Genomic DNA, 26,912 nt, shown 5'->3' with positions numbered 1-26,912 from the left:
ATTTATTGCTGCAAAAGTCAGTCAGTATCAAATTATATGTAAGGTACTGTTTCTGTCTTGTTTTATTTATTTATTTATTTATTAAAGATTTTATTTATTTATTTGACAGAGATAGAAACAGCCAGCGAGAGAGGGAACACAAGCAGGGGGAGTGGGAGAGGAAGAAGCAGGCTCATAGCGGAGGAGCCTGATGTGGGGCTTGATCCCGTAACGCCGGGATCACGCCCTGAGCCGAAGGCAGAGGCTTAACCGCTGTGCCACCCAGGCGCCCCTCTGTCTTGTTTTAAAACATACAATACGTAGGTCAAATAATTTTATAAAATTTCACATAGAAGTATATTAAGCATAAGTCATAATAAACATACTTTATTAGCTGTGATTTTTATATATGTAAAAGGCATTGCTAAGTTGAAACTTCATTCTGTTTCCTTACAGAAGAGTTTATTCAAGGACCAAATGGAGTTGTTGCTGCAGAATCACGTATTTCCATTACTATTGTCTAATCTGGGATATCTTCGAGCTAGAGTAAGTTTTCCATATTTCCATTATGTATCTTAAAGTATTCATTTGAGGGGCACCTGGCCAGCTCAGTGGGAAGAGTGTGCAACTCAATCTTGGGATCATGTGGGGATCGTGAGTTTGAGCCCCACGCTGGGTGTAGAGATTATTAAAACAAAACAAAACAAAAAAATTTAAAAAAAAGTTCATTTGTAAGATAGTTATTGAACTAAATGTTTTTGGGTAAATTGACCTTTTACCATCTATTGGGATAAAACGAAGTCAATTAGAATGTCCCTTATGGTCACCTAAGCTGAATAAAAAACAAACTAGTAAATAAGGGATTTATGGATTTTAATTCTAGCTGCTTTAAATGTTCACCCTAACCTACTTGCTGCATTTGTAACACATGCAGGGAGAGGGATGATGTTACAGCAATAATACAATGTAAATTCGTAAACTGATTAATTTTCAGTCTCTAAAACAGCATGAAATTCTAGTTTGGCTAAAAACTTGATTAGTATAAATCGTATATTAGGTTGACATATATGCCTTAGAAAAATGGAGAAAATAATAATCCATGTAAACTTATTCATGTTCTAAGTGTATATTACTTCTAGAATCAATATCTTTTATGGAGAAATAAAAGTAGAACTTCAAGAGCCTAGTATTTATCTTTATAACTACATCAACACAAAAAATGTCTTGCTATAAAGAGCATATGTTAACAATGTCTTACACACTAAAACATTTTATAAACAGAAGGTAGTGTTCACTGGAGAAGTATTTGGGCATGTGTAGATTAGAGGTGCAGAGGGTGTGCAAGTATTTTTATAGGTAAGCTGTTGTCTTTGACAGGCTGTGTGAATTGTAACTCTCTTGCTAAGAGTCTTTGGCAATGCACATTATCATTAATTGTGTTTCATGTACGTAGACAAAGTAATAGTCTAATAGTTTAGACTAATTGTGTTTCATGTACATAGACAAAGTAATAGGTCTAATAGTTTAAAACTTGGTAACCTCTAGAAGGTTTAAAATTCTTCATACCTTGTATGAGCAAAAAAAAAAAAAAAAAAACCAAAAAACAAAAAAAACGAAGCTTGCTAAGTCCTGATGCTAGTAAGGGAAATAATGTTTCATTTGTTTGCTGTGAAGGCCAGCAAATGAAAGTCAAACATTGGTTTGTAGTAGCTCTTACATGTAAATAAATAACAAATTAGTTATGAATCATAATATTTATTAAGCTTGAACAGGATTTCTTTTTTTCAGAGACACTTCAATTTGGTTCCATTTTCTTTTCCCTATAAAAAATGCATATAGATAATTTAGAAGTAACAAAACTGCCTTTTTTTTTTTTTTAAGATTTTATTTATTAATTTGACAGAGACAGCCAGTGAGAGAGGGAACACAAGCAGGGGGAGTGGGAGAGGAAGAAGCAGGCTCATAGCAGAGGAGCCTGATGTGGGGCTTGATCCCATAATGCCGGGATCACGCCCTGAGCCGAAGGCAGACGCTTAATGACTGTGCCACCCAGGTGCCCCAACAAAACTGCCTTTTTAAATTAAAAAAAAAAAAAAAGGGGGAAATCCAGAAGTTAGCAACTAAGGCTAATATGCTACCCTCCAAAAATAAACAGTACTTGGTAGAGTTAATGATATTTTACCTAGTAAGAAGTTCCTTTATGCATGACCTAATTATAGAATGCCATTATCCTAATAGTTCCCTACTTAATTTCTTCTTCTAACGTAGTCCTGTTGGGTACTTCATGCATTCAGTTCTTTGAAGTTTCATAATGAGCTCAATCTAAGAAATGCAGTTGAACTGGCAAAGAAGAGCCTGATTGAAGATAAGGAGATGCCTGTCAAAGTTGAAGCTGCCCTTGCTCTCCAGTCATTAATTTCTAACCAGACACAAGGTAAAGCCAAAAATACCTTTTAGAAGGTTTATTCTATTTTTATGTTTGACATAATCTTCTCACATAGTTTCTTTACTTCCTTCCCTAATAGGGATGATTCTCTGTGTCTTAAGATGCAGGGTTTAGATTTCTGAGCCTTTGTCCCCTCAGAATTTTATGGAATTTTCTTCTTCCCCTTTTTAGGAGTTCCTATTGACTGGTTTCCAGAAAAATTTTAGATTAGGAAATAAGTTGGTAATCACGGGGCGCTGGGGTAGACTGGGAATCCAGAGACCTGGTGTCTAGTTTTGATTGTCCTACAGGTTGCTGTGTCAACCTGGGCAAGCATGCCATATGTCAGGGGCTAGATAGACATATATTTAAATACGCAGGCTTGGACTAGATGGCCTCAGGATTCTGTGATTCTACTTTCAACTCTAGCATTCAGTGATTCTACTAGTTCTGAAAGTAGCAAGTGGGATTTCTAGTTGGTGATGGCACAGATAAATCATTTGTGTTCAGAAGAATATTGTTTAAAGTTCAGGTAAACCTTTGAAAGTAAATTCAGTTTTATGAAGAACACGAACGTAGTTTACTTCTATTCAGCAGTGTTTCAGTGAGTATTGTATGGGGATATGTGGCGGGGAACGGGCACCATCAATACTGGGCTTATTTTTTATGTACGTGATTTTTTTATACTTGTATCTTGATGTCATATACACGTCCTATAAGTCATGCTGATGATAGAGCATTTGTGTAATTAGAATTTCTCAATGAAAGCTCTTGGCATTTTGGTTAGAACAGTTCTTTCCCATGTGTAGGATTGATTACCCCTAATTACTTAGGGGGAAATGGATATATTGGTGAAGATATTTTGGTACAGCTTTGTGTCTTATTTACCATAGAGCAAGCATCTGCCAAGAATCTATTACTCTGTGTCACTTTACCTTGTCACCAAGTTAATTCCTTTCACCACTTGTGAATGTCTAAGTTTTTACTGATTTTTGTTTGTTTTATTGCATTAGCTAAGGAATATATGAAGCCACACGTGAGGCCTATCATGCAGGAGCTGTTGCACATTGTTAGAGAGACAGAAAATGATGATGTTACTAACGTTATCCAGAAGATGATATGTGAATATAGTCAAGAGGTAGCCTCAATTGCTGTTGATATGACACAACATCTGGTAAGAATGGGCAAAGTTTTATGTTAATTTGAAAGTAAATTCAGCCTTGAATAATAAAAATAAAAGCCTTGACTTATCTGAATTAATTAAATTACAGAGTTTGGAGTTTAGTTTTATATGCATTTGAAATGTTAATATAAAAATGTTTGCTCTAATAATTCTGACAGTTGTTAATTTCTATAGTCAATTAGACTTAAATCTAATAACATTGGGATCATTTCATCTGTAATATTCTGAGATTTCATAATGATGTGCTTTGATGTGAGCCTTCTAAATTTTCACTTTCCGAGCGTTGAATCTGGAAACTAATTTCTTTCAGTTTTGGGCAATTTCTTGAATTACCTATTTGATTAATTTCTCCCTACCATTTTTTCCCCTGTTCTATAATTCTGATGCAGAATATTGGGTCAGGACTGAGTCTTTAGTTTTCCTTTTTTCTCCTGTTTTCCATGTCTGTCTGTCTTTTTCTGTTTCATTTTCTAGGTAATTTCTTGACTTTGTCTTCTACCTTCTATCAAATTTTTCATTTGAGTGTTGCTAGATTTCACTTTTCCCAGACTTTGGATTTATTTGTTTCATGATAACCAGAAGTTAAAAAATAGCTATCTAATTGTTATAACTCCAGTTATTAGATGTATATTCCACTCCAGTGATTAGATAAGGAAAAAATGGCCATATTTAAAACATGACAGTTTCTATCATTGATTTAGTAACTTGAGTTAGTGTGTAACTTAAGTGTGAGCAAGACTGACATCTAGATGAGTGCCCTGCCCTTTTATTAACTTATAACAACAGTGAGGGGTAGGTATGACAGTACTGATTGTGGAATATGTATATGTTACGTTCATAGGCTGAGATATTTGGCAAAGTTCTTCAGAGTGATGAATATGAAGAAATTGAAGACAAAACAGTAATGGCTATGGGAATTTTACATACTATTGATACTATCTTGACAGTTGTGGAAGATCATAAAGAGGTGGGATTTCTTTGTGTTTTGTTATGTCATTGTAATAACATTAACTGAAATTTACATGATCAATGGGCATGACTTTAAAATTACTATTTAGTTATGTTGCTAGACTTTAAAAATTACCTTCAAATATTAAAGGAACATACTAAAATAATTGAAGGGGGAAATATTACATGTTGTTGTAAGATATATAGTATATTCCTTTGTACTAAACTGAGTTTATCGCATCTGCTATGTTCTAGCTAGGTTGTTGGGGAATATCAAATTTAATAAGACATGAGCTCTGCCTTGTGGAACCCACAGTCTTCTTGGTAGAGAGAGAGAGCCATTCAGTCACAGTGGCAGATATTAAATAATGGAACAAAATTCAAATGTAACAAACATCATGAGAATGGAAGGGAAGAAGAGCTTAAAACATCATCTTTCCTAAACTGAATTCCAGAAGAATATTGGGATAAGAATTCGTGCAATTATTAAGTGCTTTCCCTCTATTAGCTGATAGACTTTCACTAATGTTCCTGTGTGATCACTGGAGCAGGTAAATGGTAGTGTCCTTTTGCAGAAGTGGAAAACAGGTTCAGATAGTATTGAGAGACTTGCTCACAGCCACAGAGTTTTGGGTTTGCAGTCAGATTATTCTGATAATGCATCCATTCATCTCCACCCAAAACCTTCTGCTCTCCTCCCCAAGCATTACACAGCCTCTCCTTCTTTTTTTTTTTTTAAAGATTGTATTTATTTATTTGACAGAGAGAGACAGCCAGCGAGAGAGGGAACACAAGCAGGGGGAGTGGGAGAGGAAGAAGCAGGCTCCCAGCGGAGGAGCCTGATGTGGGGCTCGATCGCAGGACTCCGGGATCACGCCCTGAGCTGAAGGCAGACGCCTAACGACTGAGCCACCCAGGCTCCCCTACGCAGCCTCTCTTTAAATCAGATTTGCGTTAGTTACTTCTGTGAGTTCAGGCTGACTTGCTCGGCAATGGCGGCAGCTCCTGTCTCGTACAGTGTGACTTAGGAAGCAGCTGCCGGTTCTTTAAATAGCGTTGTTAAACCCTGTGGCTGTTGACTTATCCTGTGTTTATCACATACCAATGGAAGATTACCAGATTCTTTTTTTTTTTTTATTTGAAAAGATTTTATTTATTTATTTGACAGAGACACAGCGAGAGAGGGAACACAAGCAGGGGGAGTGGGAGAGGGAGAAGCAGGCTTCCCGCCGAGCAGGGAGCCCGGTGCAGGGCTCATTCCCAGGACCCTGGGACCATGACCTGAGCCAAAAGCAGACGCTTAACAACTGAGCCACCCAGGCGCCCCAATTACCAGATTCTTAAAAACAGTTTGATATTCTTCTCCTGGGCAGGCCTCCTTCACCTAAAAGGCTGAATATGAAGTTTTACTTCCATCTTTATTTTTATATCCTTGTTAAAACTGTACGGGCCGTTCAGAACAGTGAGATGTTGCAAATTAAATTACAAGTGTACTTAAGATAATTCTTTCGCCTTATATGCAGAACTTGTATTTTAAATTTGGAGAGAAATCCCCTCGTCCAGTTTTCCAAAATACGTGTGTGTAGAGGATGGGCAGTAGTCAAATGAGCAGCAGGATTAGTTTGAAAATAAAATAGTATTTTAGCTTTCCTTTTTAATTTTTTTACACTTGATGTTAAATTTATTTTGCATTTCAAATAAAGGAGCATGCGAACTTACTGTGATTATCAAAGGAGGCACAGATTAAAACTGAGAGGCGCTAATCAATTCCAGCTTCCTTACCTACAGATGAAAAAACTTAGAAACTGAAAGCCCTCAGTAAGTGGCTGAACCAAGGTCAGAGATAATTAGAGGCAAAACAAGAGCTGGAATCTTGGTCTCCTGACTGCCTGTCCTGTGATTTTGAACTTTGACTTATTAAAAGCAAACTTTGAGAAGAATATATTTCCTTAAAAGGAAAAATCACATGTGTATGAATACATGTACAAACAGTATATGCAGAACAAAACTAGAAATCTAAACCGGATGCTTATGCATATGCAGTTTTTCTTTAATGGTTTTAAATATATTGACAGATTTTTAAACTCGGAGATTTTTGGATCATTTGAACTTTAAGACAGTACCTTATTTTTTTTCTATTTTTTTAAACAGTCATTGTTAGCATTTATTATATATTCTTCCAAGTAATGTTTATGTACATGTGTCTTTTTCCAGGGCTGGTTTTCAGGGATATCCAGTGATAAATAAGCAGATCAGTTATTTACAACCGGCAACTGCTCTGGTACCTTGCTCTCCATGCCTATGGGTGGCAAAATGTGTTGATTATTTAAGACAGTACTTTAAAGCTGAATATTCAGAGAATATGCCCCAAACTTGAAATAGGATACTCAGATGAAAATTGTAACCCATAGTGGAGTTCAATTTTTGCTTACTTAAAAAATATTTCGAACAACAGATGTTGAAAAATCCGAAAGGTGTGAAAAGATAGTGAAAATTCACTTTCTCGCTCAGCTCCCCAGATCTAATTCTCTCTGGAGGTAACTCCTCTACAAGGTTTCTGTATCCTTCCAGAGATTTTTTTTTTTCTATAGCTAAGCAAAAAAATGAGTGTGTGTATTTTTCTTTTATGAAAATGTTAGCATACAGTTTTTATCTGCCATTTTTGAATTATATTTTGGTGATCCTTCACATTAGTCACGAAAGTTAAATATTTTTATTAGTTGCATAATATTCCTTAAAAAAAAAGATTTTATTTATGTATTTGTCGGAGAGCACAAGCAGGGGGAGTAGCAGGCAGAGGGAGAAGCAGGCTCCCTGATGAGCATGGAGCCCGATGTGGGACTCGATCCCAGGACCCTGGGAGCATGACCCGAGCCAAAGGCATATGCTTAACTGACTGAGCCACCCAGGCACCCCCCCCTTTATTTTTTTTAAAGATTTTGTTTAGTAGTTTCATAATATTCCTTTATATGATATGTCAAGTTTATTCAACCAGTCTCTCATGAATGAATATAATTTAACTGTCTCTTGTTAAATGGAACCTTGGTCGATATTGATCACAAACATCCTGTAGTGAGTGGCCTTTTACATGTCATTTGCATCAGTGATAATGTGTTGGAGAGCAAAGTCCCTGAAGTGGAATTGCTGGGTCAAAGGATGTATGTATGAGTAAGCTTGAGAGATATTGCTAACTTGGCCAACTTAACACTTCCCAAATCAATGGACAGCAGTGTCTCTTTTCCCAGCCATGTACTTTTTGATCATTACCAGTCTGATAGATGAAAAGTGGTAATCTGGGGCTTAGAATTTGTACTCTTACGATATATTTGAGTGAACATCTTGTTAAAAGTTTAAGGTCTGTTTATACTTCTTTTTCATAACCTTTGCCTTTTTTCCTGTTGATTTGATTTTAGGGGAGGGAATTTGATCTTGGTGATACCATTTGAAAATAATTCCCTCAATTTTTCATTTATCTTTGACTTCCCCCTACCCTATACAGATATTAATTTTTGAAATCAAATGGCTCGATATATTTATTTCTGATTTCTGTGCTTTGAGCCATTTTCCGTCTTCAGGATTATGCACAACTTCTTTTCATTTTTTCTGGTATTTTTATGGCCCAAGTTTTTACATTGAAATCTTTCATTCATTAGGAACTTATATTGGTATAAAATATGAGGTAAGGAACTAACTTAATTTGTAATTTTATTATGGATTTAACTCCCACTTTTATCATTAGTTTACTTTTCAGAATTTTTGGTTATATTTTTCACTTGAAATTTAGGATTGTCAACTTCTCTTTTCAAAAAAATCCTGTTGGTATTTTTATTGGGCTAATATTTATAGGTTAAGGGTTATGATGAATTTTAAACTAAATGTTTAAATTTGTCTTTAGGTTACTCAGCAGTTAGAGAATATCTGTCTACGGATCATTGATCTTGTTTTACAGAAACATGTAATTGGTAAGTTCAAAGGTAGAGTAAAAAGGTAAACTGATATTTTTAAATTTGGTGAACTTAAAGTGCATTTTTAGCCCTTCAAATTCAACAATATGGACAATTTTGAGAAAGAGAAGCTTGCATTTTCTTCTGTTTTTGGATATACTTTCTAGTATTAGGTATCTATGTTTTCATCTAGAGAAAAATTCAATATATCCAATGAATTTTTAGTCTTGGAATTTTTAAAGGACAGAGAACTTTAAATTTTACATTTGTAGAGAGGAAAAACTGGGATGAGGTTCAGGCAAGGTTACTTTAATCTGGAATTGAAAAATGTGAAATGATAGACCTATGTATCCTATCAGAAGTATGAAATAACTGTTGTTCTGTTATATTATAGTGCCTGACTTCTGAGTAGAATGAGTAACTAATAGAATCAGAATGTTGCAAACTGATGGGAATTTGTGGAGGAGACTGTTTGTCCATAGTATCCAAGCATTTTGAAGATGGCAGCCCCACGTCATGTGGACAAGGGGAAGATGCAGCCTGTGTAGTGTGCAGACAGAAAGCGGAAGAAAAGCATGTGACTGCCTAAGAGCAGTTGTCTCCAGACTTTTTATCATTGATACCATTAATAAAAAATTGAGCATGCACTTCTAATATAGGTGAATAAGATTTGAATACATATTATAGGCAATATACATATGTTACTAAATGACATTTACATCCATAAAAATAGAAATGTAAAAGGATGGGATTAAATGTCTCTCTATATAAAGTGTTCTAATATATTATTTTCCCTTCTCAGTGGATTATCTTGTACGTTGCCTAGGGTACATCCTCCTTCCTTTTGAAATCATTGCTGTAAAACAGTAGTTCTCAAACTTTGGTGTGCGTGAGAATCACCTGGAGCTAGTTAAAATGACATTTCTGGACCATAATCCTAGAGATTCTGATAAGCAAAAAAAGAATATATTCCCCGATGTCCTTATTCATGGAAGAGATTGTAACTGAACATTTTCCATTTAAATTTAAAGTAATCTTGAGTGAAACCGTGAAGTAAGGCGAAGAGAAAAAGTTTATACCAACCAGCTATTTGATTTGAGCAATTGCGACATCAGGATGTTAAGGAAACAGGCTATTTTGGGGTACAGTGGGTAGAGGAGAAAGCCATGGCTCCAATTGCCTGTCTGATAGCCCATCCCTAGCCCTAAGGTGATGGATGATCTTTCTTATGTTTTTAGCTGTAATGTAATGTTAATGGCCCATTTTGAACCGATATTTGGCCATACAGGATCTTAGATAAGAAAATGTATATATATTTGTTCTGCAAGAGGTCATGGGCTGACTCTGTTATTTTAGGACCTCCACCCCAGCAGCCTGACTTCATTCGTGTCCATGGCCTAATCTCTTTCCATTGTCCCACTTTCCTTTTATCGCTGGCCCATTTTCATTGTTAATTTGCTCCTAAAATTTCATTTATTATTAGAAGCCAGGGTGAGCTATTACTGCTTTAACGGCTTTATCTAACGCAGAAAGTCAAAGTAAATACAACCATCCTACCCTAATAGTCTTCTTGGTTGAGAATGATTGAAATAACTTTTGGTGAATTCAAGCATACATGGAATTTAGTGGGAGGCTGTTTGGTAGTTCACTGAATCTGTGGGAAGGCTGGAGTTGGCTGGAGCCAGCGGGACCGTGCCCTAGAAGTGGTCTGCCGAGGAGGCCAGTGCTGCCTTTGTCAACATGGGGTCCCGCACTGCTGCCCACCACAGTCCAGACTCCAGTACAGCCACAAGAAGTAATCTGCAACAGCTTTGCACCTTCTAGTTTCTCTGTCAAGGCTCAAAGTCCTGATCTTCAGCGTCGCAGTGGCCGGGTCGTGCACACGTGCTGAAGCTGTGAAGGGTGTGCTCGGAAATCTTGGGCGCCTTTTCTGTCTTTAGGCTTCAGCTTCATGTTAAGAAGAGGCATTTACTCTCCTTTCCTCGTCTCCACGGTGTGGGGTGATGATAAACAGAACTTTCAGATATTTCATATTCAGATAGTGCTGTCTTACGTAACAAGTTATTTCCCAGTATCTGTGATTTCCATCTTACTTTGCTCTTGGTAAGGCAAGTATCTGTCTACTAGCTTTTGAATATATTGTTTTAAATGTTACAGAAAAAAACTCCCAAGTGCATCCAGGGTGAATATTCGTTCCTTTTATTAAAGATTTTTTAAACTTTTTGAGAGAGAGAGTGTGCACACAAGTTGGGTGGGGGGGAAGAGGGAGAGGGAGAGAGAGAATCTTAAGCAGGCACCACGCTCAATGTAGAGCCCGATGTGGGGCTTGAATTTACGACCCTGAGATCATGACCTGAGCTGAAATCAAGAGTCAGATGCTTAACCCACTGAGCCACCCAGGCATACCTAGTTCCTTTTAAATAAGAGGAAAAAAAAACCTTTGGGGTTAAAAGACTTTTGCTTAGTGACACGGTAGGAATTATTTGAAAATTTTGTATTAAGAACTGTGTTTTCTCATTGTGTGTTTAGATATGATTTCCTTTTGACAGAGGGTAATAATAAAAAATACATATGCACATACAATAGCATTCCGTTTGGACTCTTTTTAGGGGGTATAATTGTCTTGCGGTAAATACCATACAAATTTTACAAGGTTTGTAAATTGACAAAATATGGTCCAGAATAGTTTGTAAACATATGTGAGGCAGGAAGATATTTTAGCCTAACTTAATTAAACTTCCCAAAGAATATTCTTTGTACATTAATAATCCTGTGCATGAGAGATATACAACCATCCATTCCTTCTCGTATGCATTTCTAACATAGCTTTAGAAGTATAAACTATATTTTATTTATTATACAGTATCAAAAATACACATATTTCCAGTATTATGGGTAAGTTTAGTAAAAACAAATCTTTGCACTGTCTTACTGGGTAGGGGGCAGAGCTTCTTAAGAAATGGAAGGTGGCAGGGGCGCCTGGGTGGCTCAGTCGTTAAGCAGCGGCCTTCAGCTCAGGACATGATCCCGGGGTCCTGGGATTGAGCTCCGCATTGGGTTCCCTGCGCAGCGGGAAGCTTGCTTCTCTCTCTCCTGCTCCCCCTGCTTGTGTTCCCTCTCTTGCTGTCTTTCTCTGTCAAATAAATAAATAAAATCTTGAAAAAAAAATGGTTGATGGCAAATGGAAGTAGCTGAAGATGGGAGTGTGGACAGAGGGGTGCTCAGAGTATGTTAGGTGTAAGAGGAATGTATGCGAGTGGATAGCTTAAACCTTCCTCTGTGGTCTTTGTGTTTAAGTTTTGCTATTTTCTAGCATTCTAACTAGAGATTTTTTCTTCCTTCTAGAATTCTATGAAGAAATTCTTTCACTGGCATATAGTTTAACCTGCCATGGTATTTCCCCTCAAATGTGGCAGCTGCTGGGCATATTATATGAGGTGTTTCAGCAGGATTGTTTTGAATACTTTACAGGTACGGCTTTGACCATCTAACATTTTTGCTTTTCTGTGTCTGGACATGATTTCCTTTGACAACTTGACATAGAGACATATATGGCTCCAGTACTAATCAGAAAATAATTGTTCTTTCCCTGTTGCATAAAGGGTGGTGCTCTCAGAGCAGTGTTTTGCAGCTCTAGGAATACAAGCCGTAGAAGGGAGACTGTTCCCTGTTGTCTCTTAAATTAGTTTGCAGTCCGGACATATACCCGTACGTTAATTCAGTTACTATTTTCTGAATACCGTCGATATTTCCAAGCATTGTGCTAAGCACGGCAGTATAACAGTGAACAAAGTAGGCGGCCTGCTGTATTGACACTTCCGTTCTAGTTGGGGGGGGGGGGGCGGGGAACACACAGACCAGCAAGCAAGTACACAGTTTGTCAAGTGGTGATGACTCCCGTGGAGAGACAGGCATTCAGAACAATCACTGTAATAGAGGGTGAGCATTTAATCTTTCTGATCCACGTTTCCCTCGCCTGTAAATAGAGCGGGTCTGTCACTTTGTTACTAGCCCTTTTGTGGTTGTGAGGGGAGATAGTAATGTGTGGGTGCTGCAGATTTCAGTAGGAATAGTTTATTTCTACTCTTGTTACTCAGATCTCATTGGGCTTTTGAATTTTTTTTTTCCAGATATGATGCCTCTCCTGCATAATTATGTGACAATAGATACAGATACTTTATTATCTAATCCAAAGCATTTAGAAATACTTTTTACAATGTGTAGGAAGGTAAGTGTGTCCTAATCAGTTATTACAGTGGTTCTTACTAATGTTTGACTGTTTCACCTCAGGACTCTCTTTCGGTTTGTTTCTTACACTTTAGTTCTGTATTGCCTTCAACATATATTTGTTATTTTTTATTTTCTAATAGACCTTGGAATTGTAATTTGAAAATTTTATATCACGTGTTGTGCTTAAGAATGTTTGCCACTTTTATTTATTTAATTTTAAAATTTCTTAAATTTATTTTACTTTTTAAAGATTTATTCATCTATTTGAGAGAGAGAGAAAGAGAGAGAGAGAAAGAGAGAGAGAGAGAGAGAGCAGAGCAGAGGGGCCGAGGGAGAGAGAGCATCTCCAGCAGATTCCCTGCCGATGTGGGGCTTGATCGCATGACCTGAGATCATGACCTGAGTCAAAATCAAGAGTCTGAGGCTTAACTGACCAAGCCACCCAGGCGCCCCTTATTTATTTTTTTAAAGATTTATTTATTTTATTTTAGAGCGAGAGGGAGAGAGAGATATTGTGTGTGTGTGTGTGTGTGTGTGTGTGTGTATGAGTGCGAGTGGGGAGAGGGACAGAGGGAGAGAGAGGATCCCAAGCAGACTCCAAGCCAAGCACACAGCCTGATGTGGGCCTTGATCCCGTGACCCTGAGATCATGACCCGAGCTGAAACCAAGAGTCAGATACTCAACCAGCTGAGCCACCCAGGCACTCCCGATGTTTGCTGCTCTTGTAGCTGTGTACTTTATAATGTTTAGGATAAATAATTTTGTGTTTTTTCTTTCAAAAATGCAAACTTAACTACTTGATTAAAGAAAAGTGCTAAAAACAAAACAAAACAAAACCCAACAACAGAAAAGCAAAGTGCTAAGTAAATAACCACAGTTTGTCAATCACTGATTTTTTTTAATTGAATGTGTATATTGGAAGCCACTATATATATAGATAGGTATGTCTATACATATAGGAATATAACAGACAAAAAATTGGAATAGTTGGAAAAATGGCATCATTTAGCTCAGTACAGGATGATTTATTAGCCATTTACTGGCTACTGTTATGTTTACATACAAACAGGATCATCACGGGTTAGATTTCGCCCTCTGTTGGTTATATCATAGAATCATTGATGACTATAAATAATGTTTTCCTTCTCCTTTAGGCGAATATTTATACATGCATAAATGTAAAACTGTATCGCATAGAGCTGCCAGATACTTAAGTTTGGCCTTGAGAGTAAAATATCTAGTGTACAACCTATCTTCCTCTCTAGAGGAGATGTGTACCAAGATAGTAAACGCTCTGAATTGATAATCAGCACATCTGATTGAGGTCTCAGTTCGGTTGTAAAGAGCCTGGGAGATTTTGGGAGGTCACTAAGTTTCATCACCTATAAACTGAAGGAGTAAAATCATGATTTTTAAAGACCCATTTAGCTCTGTAATAACCTAGCTTATTAAATCATAATCACTTGGCAGTCTTCAGTATCCTCTCCTAAGTTGTGGAGACCATTGCTAGTGAGGAAAAGGGAGGAGAAAGCAGCAAGCAGAAAACAGAGCAGTCCTACAGCCATTAGTACAGCCGCTCTGTGTCACAGCAGCTGGGGTAGAAGTGGTGTTCACATTGATGTCCTTACACTTATCAAATGGTTAATGTGTTGTATTCTTGGTTTTTAATAATAGCGAATACTTACTGAACTCTTACTGTATATGAGGTATTTCCTAAGTACTTTATACATATTAACTTCTTTTATCATTACAACATTATGAGGAAAGTATCACCTTTTGGTCAAAGAGGAGACTGAGGCACAATTTTTTGCATCATGCCTGAGTCAGATCGTCCGAAGTCACGGAGCGAGTCCACGTTGGAGCCATATTTGAAGCCAGGGAGTCTGGCTCCAGAGTTTTTAAAATTACTGAAATATATTTTGTTTCTTCCCCTTCTGGAGGTGGGGACCAAAACCAACCAACCAACCACAAAAAAAACCCCGAGTAAATGCAATTTGGGACAAAGGGAGTGATTTTTTTTTTTCTCTCTCTGTATTTTCCAACCCCACCACGTAAGTGTATTCTTATCCTCCTTTTACAGATGGGGACAGTAAGTAAGACACAGAGGTTGATTCTTAAAAACACAGATAATAAGTGGCAGAGCTGGAATTTGAACCAAGGCATTCTGGTTCCAAAGCCCATTCACATTTAGAATCTAGATGTAGACATATTGCCCTAAGAGGTGGAATCTTAAATTTTATGTAAATAGGGTTGATTCTTGGCTTTGCCAGCTATCTGCTTACGATTCAGCTCACTGATCTGTTTTCCAGTTTCCAAAATTGTATAGCTGTCTACTTTTTTCCTTTTCTCTGTCTTTGTGGATTTATGCCTCTAAAACCTCTTTATTATCATTTTTAATGGTCTTTGGGAAGTAATAAAATTAAATGGGAATGTTCCATCTGTCTTCTTTATCTGGAATTTCTTTTTAATTCAGTTTTCTTAAATCGTATGTGTCTAGGAAATTATCCAGTTCATCTGAGTTTTCAAATGTATAAGGATGTATTGTGTTCTCCATAGTATTTGCTTATTTTAATCTCTCCTTTACCTGTATTTATGTCTTTTTCGTTTCTAATATTTTTAAAATTTTGCTCTCTGCTTTTTAAGAGTAATTTTGACAAAAGTTGTCCACTTTGTTGTCTTTATTCAATGAGTCTGTCTTTTGTTTCTCTGTTACCTCTTTTTGTCTGTATTTTTAATTTCTGTCTCCTCTTAGGTTAAGTCTGTTTTTTTTCCTTATAGTTTGTGTTTGAACTCTTATTAATTTTTCCATATTTTCTAATTTCCAATATAAGCAGGGCTCTACTCTATGAATCTCTCTTCTGGGAACCTTAATGTAAGGCAATTATATTCCAAATTTTATGTATGAACATGTGCATTGTAGAATTATTTGTAATTGAAAATGGTTATAACATCCATGGAAGAATGTTTGTAGTTATAAAGTCCATATGGAGAAATTAAAAGGTGTGTGATAAATTATGGTTATTATTATGAAAAAATGAACTCAAACAGAAAACTATAGGGTTTGTTTCATTGTTTAAGTGGAAGGTTTCTTTAAATTTCTTTTGATTTCATTTTATTGTTTTGTTGTTTTGTTCCCTCTAAAGGGAAGCTTCACTTATCTGGACAATTAACTCATAGTTTACTTTATTGCGATTGTGATGATTGCGATGTGGGGCTTGATCCCAGAACCCTGGGATCATGACCTGAGCCGAAGGCAGACACTTAACTGAGCCATGCAGGTGCCCCAAAGCTATGATTCTAGTGCCTGAATTTTTATGGGGAATTTGCTTCATGTAGACGCGATTAAATTCTGCGCAATGCCGCTCACTGCGGGGCTGGGCTGTCATTACTGTAGGTACTGTGTGGAGATGCAGGAGAAGATGCGGAGTGTCATGCAGCCAAACTCCTTGAAGTCATCATCCTTCAGTGCAAAGGAAAGGGAATCGATCAGGTAATACACGTGTGGAAAGTCTGTACTTGTTTGTGTTGAAAATTCACCTGCCTGAATGACGTTTTGTTTATATTTGATGGAAAATTAAAAAGATAGCCTGTAGTTCGTGCTTGCTGGTACAAATCCTATTTAAATGACAAAGAAAAATACCCATGCAGTTTGAAAATTGCACCCTGCATTCTAGTTGAGAAAGAAGTAAACAGGAAAATATGTAATAATTTAAGAGGCAATCAAGCAAGTCATGAAGGAGATAAATATGTAAATTCTACTCTGTAGGTTTTCCAGAGATTTGCAATTTCCCTTTGTGTTTATGCATTCTATTGAAATATTCTCAGATATATTCTTTTAATCAGAATTGAAGATACTGTGCATAAAAGAAAAAGTTTCTTTTAGTGATTTAAAAAGCACTATAAATTTTCAACAAAGATTAATTTGACGTTTGGTATAATCATGGCATGATAGTTACAGAGAAAAGTGTGAAGTGTTCAAGTAAAATTGTGGAGTTGTCTTTTTTCTTTCAGTTCTGTAACTCTTGCTCCATGTATTTGTTTTGTAACAGCTTTATTGAGCTATAATTCACATATCGTATAATTCACTCCTTTACAGTGTCCATACCTCAGTGAATTTGCGTATATTCACAGAATCCTGCAACTATTATGACAGTTTTAGAGCATTCCCTCACTGTCCCCCCAGAACTCTGTACCCTGTAGTGATCACTCCTCATTTCCCCTTAACACTCACCCCCCACCCTAGGCAACCATCACTCTACTTTCTTATTTTAGAGATTTGCCTATTCTAGACATTTCATATAAACAGAATCATGTGGTCCTTTGTGAATGACTTTTCTCACTCAGCACAATGTTTTAAAGGTTCATCCGTGTGGGAGCATGTACACTAGTACCTCATTTCTTTTTATTGCTAAATATTCCGTTGGGTAGATATATCACATTTATTTTAGCTGTTCATCAGTTGATGGACATTTGGATTTTTTCCACTTTATTATTATTATTATTATTATTATTATTATTATTATTTAAAGATTTTATTTATTTATTAGACAGAGATAGAGACAGCCAGCGAGAGAGGGAACACAAGCAGGGGGAGTGGGAGAGGAAGAAGCAGGCTCATAGTGGAGGAGCCTGATGTGGGGCTCGATCCCATAACACCGGGATCACGCCCTGAGCCGAAGGCAGACGCTTAACCGCTGTGCCACCCAGGCGCCCTTCCACTTTATTATTTTTAAAGTTAGCTCCATGCCCAATGCAGGGGCTTGAACTCGCAACTCTGGAATCAAGAGTCTCATGTTCTACCAACTAAACCAGCCAGGCTCCCCTGATTATTTCCTCTTTTTGGCTATTATGAGTAATGTTATGAACATTTGTATGCAGACTTTTGTGTGGACATGCTTTCATTTCTTTTGGCATGTATCTACGAGTGGTAATTCTCTGTTTAACCATTTGAGGACCTGCCATACTGTTTCTCCAAGGCAGCTGCACCATTTCCCAGTCCTGTCAGCAGGGAGCGAGAGTTCCAGTTTGTCTGTATCCTCATCAGCTCTCGCTTTGTCTTCTTGCTACAGCCATCCTCGTAGGTGTGAAGTAGGATCTTGTGGTTTCGATTCGCATTTGCTTGACGGCTGATGATGTTGAGCATCCTTTCATATGGCCATTTGCTTATCTTTTTTTGAGAAATGTCTATTCAGATTCTTTGCCCATTTTAATTGGGTTATTTGTTTATTATTGAGTTACAGAGGTTACTTATAGATTCTAAATTCAAGTCCATTATCCGATACGCAGTTTGCAAAAATTTTCTCCCAATTTCTGAATTGGCTTATCACTTTCTTAATGGTGTCCTTTGAAGCAGTTTTTAATTTTGATGATGCCCAGTATATCTATTTTTTTTTCTTTTGCTGCGTGTGGTTGGTGTTGTATTTAAGAACCCATTGCTAAATCTGAGTCTACAAGGAGTTCCTTCTTTTTTCTTCTAAGAGTTTTATAGTTTTAGCTCTAACATTTAGGTCTTTAATTCATTTTGAGTTAATTTTTCTGTGTGGCAGGAGGAAGGAGTTTAAATTCATTATTCTGCATGTGGATAGAAAGTTGTCTCAGGGGGCGCCTGGGTGGCACAGCGGTTAAGCGTCTGCCTTCGGCTCAGGGCGTGATCCCAGCGTTATGGGATCGAGCCCCACATCAGGCTCCTCCGCTATGAGCCTGCTTCTTCCTCTCCTACTCCCCCTGCTTGTGTTCCCTCTCTCGCTGGCTGTCTCTATCTCTGTCAAATAAATAAATAAAATCTTAAAAAAAAAAAAAAAAGTTTTCTCAGTACCATTTGTTGAAAAAGCTATTCTTTCCCTATTGAATTGTCTTGGCACTGTTGTCAGATGAATTGACTGTAAACATGAGGATTTATTTCTGGGTTCTCATTCTGGTTAACTCTTTATCCTTAATCCAGGACTACACTGTCTTTGTTATTATAACTTTGTAGTAAGTTTTGAAATTAGGAAGTTCGAGTCTTCCAATTTTGTTCTTTTGCAAGACTGTTTTGGCTATTCTGGGTGCCTTGAATTTCCATATGAAATTTAAGATCAGCCCGTCAGTTTCAGCAAAGAAGTCAGCTGGCACTGTGCTGAGTCGCTAGGTCACCCTGGGAAGTATTGCCAGGGCTCAATCCCACGTCCGCGAGACCACCACCCAAGCAGAATCAAGAGCTGGATGCCCGACTGACTGAGCCACCCAGGTGCCCCAAGCTGTTTGTATTTTTGAATCTAAAGTGTGTTTCCTGTAGTTAGCATTTGGTTGAATCTTTTTTTTTTTTTAAATCCAGTGAGACATTCTCTCCCCTTTGATTGTTTAATCTATTAATATGTAATATTGTTATTGTTATGCATGGATTTAGTCTGTCATTTTTTTATTTTTTGTCTCATTTTTTTGTTCCCCAATTTTACTGTTTTCTTTTGAAATAAGTAAATATTTGGAAATGAGTAAATATTTTCTAATGTCACATTTTAATTTCTTTAATTTTTTTTCACTATTTAAAAAATTTGCTTATTGGTTGTTCTAGGGCTTACTGTAATACATCTTACCTTATCAAAATCTACTTCAGATTTAGATTAACTTAATTTTAGTGAGAAATAGATGCATTACTCCTATGTAGCTCTGTATATTCTTCCTCCTTTTTGTACTATTACTGTTATATATCTTACATTTATATATGTTATAAACCTAGTAATACACAGTTTATAATTATTTTTTTGTAATTTTATGTGTTGAAGCTAAGAAAGGCAAGCAAGTATATATTTATAGAGTTTGTCATACTAACCTTTTTACCATTTCTCAGTTCTTTTTGTTTGTTCCTTTGGGTTGGAGTTGCTGTCTGGTGTCATTGCTTACTCCAGTACGACCTTGCTCCTGTCTCCTTTGTATTGTTATCGTTGAATATATTTCTATATTTTATAGTCTCAACAATACAATTTTAAGATGTTTTATGCAGCTGTTTTTTCTTTTTTTTAAAGTTGCAATTGTTTTTTTTAAAACAGTTAAAGTCAAAGAAATAGTGTTTTTCTATTTTTGAAAATTACATAATTACCTTTAGTGGAGCTTGTGTATGTATGCATACGTGTGTGTGAGTGTGTGTGTGTGTGTGTGTGTCTTTGTCTTTGTCTTTGAACTGCCTTCTGGGTCACTTGCTTTCAGCTTGAACTTCCTTTAGTATTTTTTATAAGGTAGGTCCGCTAACAGTGAAATCTGTTTTTGTTTTCTGAGAATGTTTCTATTTTATTTTCAATTTTGAAAGACAGTTTTTACTGAATTCTTGGTTGACAGTTTTTTCTTTCAGCAGTTTGAATACGCCATCCTTCTGGTCTCTGTTGTTTAACAGTTGTTAATCTTATTAGCATTCCCTTGTACTTGGCAATGATGTATGTTTTTTCTTATGCTGCTGTCAACATTTTCTCTTTGTCTTTTACCATTTTTACTATGAAATGTCTCTGTATTTATCTTACTTGGAATTTGTTGACTTTCTTGGATGTGTATTTTTGTCACATTTGGAAAGTTTCCAGCCATTAGTTCTTCAAATATTTTTTCTTCTTTCTCTTCCTTCTCTCCTTCTGATGCTCCTGTTACACATATGTTAGTGTGCTTACTGGTGCTCCACATGTCTTTGAGGCTCTGATCATTTTTCTTTATTCTTTCTTTTCTCTGGTCTTTGGATTGTTACTCTTTTTCAGTCTGTCTTTAGGTTTGCTGATTCTCTCTTCTGCAGTTCAGATCTATTGTTAAGTCTCTGTAGTGAATTTTTCATTTTGTTTATAGTACTTTTTTTTTTTTTCTTAAGGTGGGCTCTGTATCCAACATGGGGCTTGAACTCAAGACCCTGAGATCAAGAGTTGCATGCCCTACTGGCTAAGCCAGCCAGGTGCCCCCCATAGTACTTTTAAACTCTAGAATTTCCATTTGATTCTTTTTATAATTTGTATGCCCTAATAGATATTTTATATTTGATGAGACATGGTCATCATAGCTTACTGTAACTTTAAAAATGGTTTCCTTTATTCTTTAAACATTTAGAATGGCTGTTTTGAAGTTTTCGGAGTCTGTGTCTGAGTTCTGACCCCGGGAGGGTTCTTCCTGATCACCTCTTGCCTTGCTTTTCCCATGTGAACTGCTAGCTTGGGTTTGTCTTCTTATTTTAATTAGGAGGAGCCACCAGCCTCCTCTTATTTGCTTACCACCAAATTCTCCATTATTTTTGAGAGTGACCCTCCAGCTTTCTTTTTGTGTTGATAAAGTTTTACACATATTTTTGAAGGCTCATTTTCTCCTTCGATGAGCAGTGTTTTAGGGATGACAAAACAAGGAGGTGGTAAAGCACAGGACTTGATTGAGAAGAGAAGGGGGTAGAGAAGGGTTTAGTTCTGTTGACTGGCTTTTGGAAAGCTTTGAGCAGTAGGATCTAATAATGCCAGAAAGGTATAGAATACATCCACGCCAAAGAGTTTGGAATCTCTCCTGTAAGCCAGAAGTGGGCAAGCTATGGCCTGTGGGCCAAATCCAGCCTGTGACCTGTGTGTATGGCCTAGGAATGAAGAATGGTTTTTACATTTTTGAAGGTATGTTTAAAAAAGTATGCAACAGAGATTGTATGTAGCCTACAAAATTGAAAATATTACTAAGAAATTTAAAAAAATATTTGTTTATTTACTAATTTTTGAGAGCAAGAGAAAGCATGAGTAGGAGGAGGCACAGAGGGAGAGGGAGAGAGAGAATCTCAAGCAGGCTCCACACCCAGGGTGTATCCCAACGTAGAGCTCCATCTCATTACTCTGAGATCATGACCTGAACCAAAATCAAGAGTTGGTTGCTTAACTGACTGAGCTACCCAGGCACCCCAAAGTTGAAAGTATTACTAAATATTTACAAAAAGTTTACCAACCCTTGCCATAAATAATTGAATAGAGAATCCACTGAGCAGAGAAATGACATGATCAAAGATAGGCACTTAGAATGATGAGTCTGCTGGCAGTATCCTTAATCTAAACAGGTCTTCTGCCTACACTGGGCTATGAAGACAAGCGAGGAGGCTACTAGCTAATTGAAGTCTGAGGGTACTGGTTCTGCTCTAGGCTAATAGCATTGGGAATAGAAGACTAGAACAAGATTTACAGTGGGGACCATAGCAAACATTGTACTGAAAACACCTGAAAAAAACAAGTTGTTAGATGAGGAGGGCAGGAGAAAGCCCAAGGGCACAGGTTTACGTTGGAAAGTTATAAAGCTGACTTTCAACAGATACAAAAAGTGTGGATACCAGTAGATAGGAATAGAGTGATACTGCTTAAACTGTGACCATCTAATGGTGTTAGTAGGTGTTCATTACAAAAAGTATTCAGTGGTCAGATAAGCCTCGGAAATACTGGGTAAAACGAAATTCAACAGATTTCATTATTGCCTGACTTCTAGTGCCTTTATCTGAAAATGTGTCTAAGAGGGTGTTAGTATCTGTGTATTCCAAATTAATTTAACTCTGGGATGTTTTTGTTTTCCAAACGCAAGGAAAATCTATTAATTGTTGTGAAAGTGCTGTTTGGATAATGCTGATAAAAAGATGTCTTGAGGTAGAAAGAAGGGGTGTGGAAGCTTAAGTCCAATAGCTTTATCTTCTCAGTAAAACAGGAAGGGTTGTAGAAAGTAGAAAAAGTTAAAACTTCAGTATGGAGGAGTCTAATATGTAATAAAGAGTTGAGTGAAAGAATTGCTTTTATTAAAATCAACTACCCTATGATCCAGCAATTGCACTTCTAGGTATTTACACAAAGAATACAAAAATACTAATTTGAAGGGATACGTGCACTCCAGTGTTTATAGCAGTATTAACAATAGCCAAATTATGGAAAGAGCCCAAATGTCCATCAACTGGTGAATGGATAAAGAAGATATGGTATTTATACAGTGGAATATCACTCAGCCGTAAAAAAGAGTGATTGCAATCTGTCCATTTGTAATGACATGGATGGAGCTAGAGAGTATTATGCTAAGCAAAATAAGTCAAAGACAAATACCACATGATTTCACTCATATGTGGAATTTAAGAGACAAAAACTAACACGGTGGGGGGGGGGTGCAAAATAAGAGAGGCTAACCAAGAAACAGACTCTTAACTATAGAGAACAAACTAATGGTTACCAGAGGGGAGGTGGATGGGGAGATGGATTAAATGGGTGATGGGGGTTAAGTAATGCACTCGTGATGAGCACTGGGCGTTGTATGTAAGTGTTGAATCATTAAATTCTGTACCTGAAACTAAAAAAAAGAAGAAAAAGAATAGCTCTTAGTTCAATGGACTCATTTGAAGTTCACAAGTAAAAATTTGTAGTGTAATATAGTGGGTTTCTACTCCTAAAACTGGTTTGCAGAAGGATTGGAAAATTGTTATTCAAGAATTTTTGTCAGAAAGTTAGGGTTCCTAGGGAACCTTTAATGTCAGGGAGGTTACAGCGGTGGTGCACCCTAGCAGAGCTGAAGGACTGTATCACTTGGAACTACATTCCTCTGTATTTCCTGTCACTTGGGAGTTAGGTATAGAGATTTGTTAGATTCATTAGTTATTCTTTCGGCAAGAATACGTCATAGATGGTGGTTTGTATTTCTACTAGGAGGCACAGAATGTCCGGTTGTCTCTCATCTTAGGATGTTAGTGCTGTTGGTGGTGATTATTCCGTCATTCCTTTTTCATGTATTAGCTGAAATATTTCTATGAAGAGAAAGGTTTTTTTAATCTATTACGAGGTTACTCTGAGGAACAGTTTGAGTCAGTCCGTTTATTTACTATGATTCAAGATGCAAGTTTGTTTCCTAACATTCTCCAAAGATGACCAAATGAGGTGTTTTGCTTTTTTTGTTTTTTAAAATATTATTATGAATGTAAAGATTCAAATTTGTTTGATGTGTTTCAGTATATCTCAGGTATACAAAGTTGTTTCAGCTTTGGCCAGTGGGAACTTCTTGAGTTTATCATATGAGTGCTTTTGACCTGCTCCTCATAGTGTTGGTAGTTTCCTTGCTGTCTGGTATGACTAGATATTCCAGGTTCGTCTTGTCCATTTCGTGCCCTATGCTGGGAAATGGTATTTCAAGCCTACAAGCACAAGGGATATTCATTGTTATTGAGTTTGGTCATTATTTCCACAAGAGAGCCAACAAATACATATCGTATCATTTTAAGATTTACCCATCATTAGTACACACATTTCTAATTCAAATTCAGGACTGCATTATTTTTACTTAACCTAAGTGATCTGAACGTATATCTGCCGTACCAAACATCCTGGTTCTCCTCGTAAGTACTCACGTGTTCTATCCCACTAGTATGTATATATAGTGTCAGAGTAATTACACCAGATTATCACCAACATGCGATTACTATTAACCGTTTAAGATTTTGTAGCGGCTCTTTTTCTCTCCAGGGTATATCCATATGCTAGGGGTATATGTAGCCAGAATATAGTCAAATCATAAATTTTAAAGTCCTTTAAAATAATCCCTGTTTGTTTGTTCATTTATTTCATTTTATTTTAACTTTTAGGGATGCCTTAAATTTTTTTCTAAGTATATACTGTATATGTAATTCTAAAGTCTCATCTACAAAACGAGGTATATTCAGGGATGTCTAGCTTCCATCCCTTTCCCTCTATCCTTACTTTCTTTTCCCTTCTCCCCCACCCCCAGTTTTTAGTTCATCCTTTCATTTTAAAAAGTAAGCAAATAGATGTATCCATTCTTTCCTCACTTTTTTCTTTCCTCACCTTAAGCAGTAGCATACTATACATATTTTTTCCTATCTTGCTTTCTTCCCATAATCATAGATCCATCCTGAAGATCACCCCATAGTAGTATCTAGAAGTATTCTGCACCATCAGTCCCCAGAACTGATTTTGTTTTAATGTAAAGGGATAATTTTAGTTTTGTTTTAAAACCTCAAAGTCTCTTTGTATTCTTAATGGCCTTGTATGTAATAATAAATATTTGTCAAAATGAAACTTTATTATTCATCTCAAGAAGAGCTTTTCAAGCTTAGCTTACATTTTCTTGTGGCTTCATTGATTCACAATAATTAACTGTAGTAATAATTTTTAAAAATTTTTAATTTTTTATTTTTAACTTTAATTCCAGTGTGATTAACATACAGTGCACTAGCAGTTTCAGGTGTACAATATAGTGGTTCAGCATTTCCACACATCACCCTACGCTCATCACAGCAAGCGCCCTCCTTCAGCCCCATCACCTGTTTCACCCATCCCCCCAGCCACCTCCCCTCTGGTAACCATCCGATTGTTTTCTGTCGTTAAGAGTCTTTCTTGGTTTGCCTCTCTTTTTTTTTTCCTTTGCTTGTTTTGTTTCTTAATTTCCATATATGAGTGAAATCATATGGTATATCTTTCTCTGACTTTTTTCACTTAGCATAATATACTCTGCCTCCATCCACGTCATTGCTAATGGCAAGATTTCATTCTTTTTTATAGCTGAATAATATCTGTTGTAGATACCATATCTTCTTTATCCATTCATCTGTTGAAGGACACTTGGGCTGCTTCTATAATTTGGCTATTGTAAATGATGGTGCTATAAACATAGGGGTGCATGTATCCCTTTGAAGTTGTGTTTTTGTACTTTTGGGGTAATAACCCAGTAGTTCGATTACTGGATCACAGGGTAGTTCTATTTTTAACTTTTTGAGGAACGTCCATAGTGTTTTCCACAGTGGCTGCGCCAGTTTGCGTTCCTACTGTGAAGAACGTTCCCCTTCCTTCCACGGTAATATTTTTTAACGTAGCCTATATCCTACATGTGTTGTGATACCTGAATGCTCTCTATCAGAATTTGAGAAGAAATCAGTAGGTCTTTTTTTTTTTTTAAGATTTTATTTATTTGAGAGAGAGAGTGTGTGCACAAGCAGAGGGAGAAGGAGAGAGGGAGAAGCAGACAGGGAGCCCGATGCAGGGCTTGGTCCCAGGACCCTAGGATCGTGACCTGAGCTGAAGGCAGGCGCCCCATCAGTAGAGTTAATCAAGCATCAGACTAGTCATCTCCTTTATAAAATCTCAATCTTAAAAGTACCATGTGGGGGCGCCTGGGTGGCTCAGTCGTTAAGTGGCTGCCTTTGGCTCAGGTCATGATCCCAGGGTCCTAGGATCAAGCCTCTGGTCAGGCTCCCTGCTCAGTGGGAAGCCTGCTTCTCCCTCCTCCACTCCCCCTGCTTGTGTTCCCTCTCTCGCCGTGTCTCTGTCAAATAAATAAAATCTTTAAAACAAACAAACAAAAAAAATAAAAGTACCACGTGTAGTTATGTATTTTAATTTTATATATCCCCCTAAAGAAGGCTGGTATTCTGCTCCTAATATATTTATAGTTCGGACTACAAAACATATTACATTTAATTCAAATTTCTACACAAAACTTTATTTTTTAGTTTTTCTTTTCAAAAATTTTATTTAAATTCAAGTTAGTTTACATTTACAGTATTATTAGTTTCAGAGGTAGAACTTAGTGCTTCGTCACTTGCATGTAATACCCAGTGCTCATTACACCCAGTGCCCTCCTTAATATCCATCACCCAGTTACCCCGTCCCCCCACCCACCTCCCTTCCAGCAACCCTCAGACAAAACTTTATTTTTTAATAGGCTATTTTTTAGAGCAGTTACAGGTTCACAGAATTGAGCAGACAGAGATTCCCCATGTACCCCTGCCCCACACATGCACAGTGTCCTCTCTTATCAAGGTATGCGCTAGGGTGGCACCGTGGTTACAGTTGATGTGCCTACACTGATAACGTATCATTTCACCCAGAGCCCACAGTTTACTCTAGGGGTCGCTCTTGGTGTTGTACATTTTATGAGTTTGGACAGTTGTATCATGGCACGTATCTACCATTCCAGTAACATACAGAGTGTCTTTGCCCCTCAAGCTCCTCTGCGCTCTTCCTAGTCCTCTAATCCTCCCCTGAAGCCTTGATTTTTAAAATGAGCTTGTGTTAAGACCTCAGAATTTTGTTTTACACAGATCATTTCAGCCCATCCTTTTTGGTGAAAATAGGAAATACTTCTTTTTTTTTTTTTTTTTTTTAAAGATTTTATTTATTTATTTTGACAGAGATAGAGACAGCCAGCGAGAGAGGGAACACAAGCAGGGGGAGTGGGAGAGGAAGAAGCAGGCTTCCA

General features: G+C 37.1%; 1 protein-coding gene across 3 annotated transcripts in view; it reads left to right on the top strand.

The window, feature by feature from the left end:
• Window positions 1-26,912, top strand: part of IPO8 (importin 8) — a 71,212-nt gene that overhangs the window by 28,959 nt on the left and 15,341 nt on the right. For all 3 annotated transcript variants that reach the window (XM_026502172.3, XM_044385572.3, XM_044385573.3), the window contains 8 exons: window positions 436-525; window positions 2,248-2,413; window positions 3,418-3,578; window positions 4,429-4,554; window positions 8,431-8,497; window positions 11,825-11,950; window positions 12,610-12,707; window positions 16,105-16,200. In XM_026502172.3, the coding sequence (XP_026357957.1) occupies window positions 436-525; window positions 2,248-2,413; window positions 3,418-3,578; window positions 4,429-4,554; window positions 8,431-8,497; window positions 11,825-11,950; window positions 12,610-12,707; window positions 16,105-16,200 (930 nt within the window). The remainder of the gene's footprint in view (window positions 1-435; window positions 526-2,247; window positions 2,414-3,417; window positions 3,579-4,428; window positions 4,555-8,430; window positions 8,498-11,824; window positions 11,951-12,609; window positions 12,708-16,104; window positions 16,201-26,912) is intronic.

Source organism: Ursus arctos, unplaced genomic scaffold (assembly GCF_023065955.2).
Source record: "Ursus arctos isolate Adak ecotype North America unplaced genomic scaffold, UrsArc2.0 scaffold_26, whole genome shotgun sequence".
Classification (NCBI taxonomy): domain Eukaryota; kingdom Metazoa; phylum Chordata; class Mammalia; order Carnivora; family Ursidae; genus Ursus; species Ursus arctos.
This window is presented reverse-complemented; position numbering and strand designations above follow the sequence as displayed.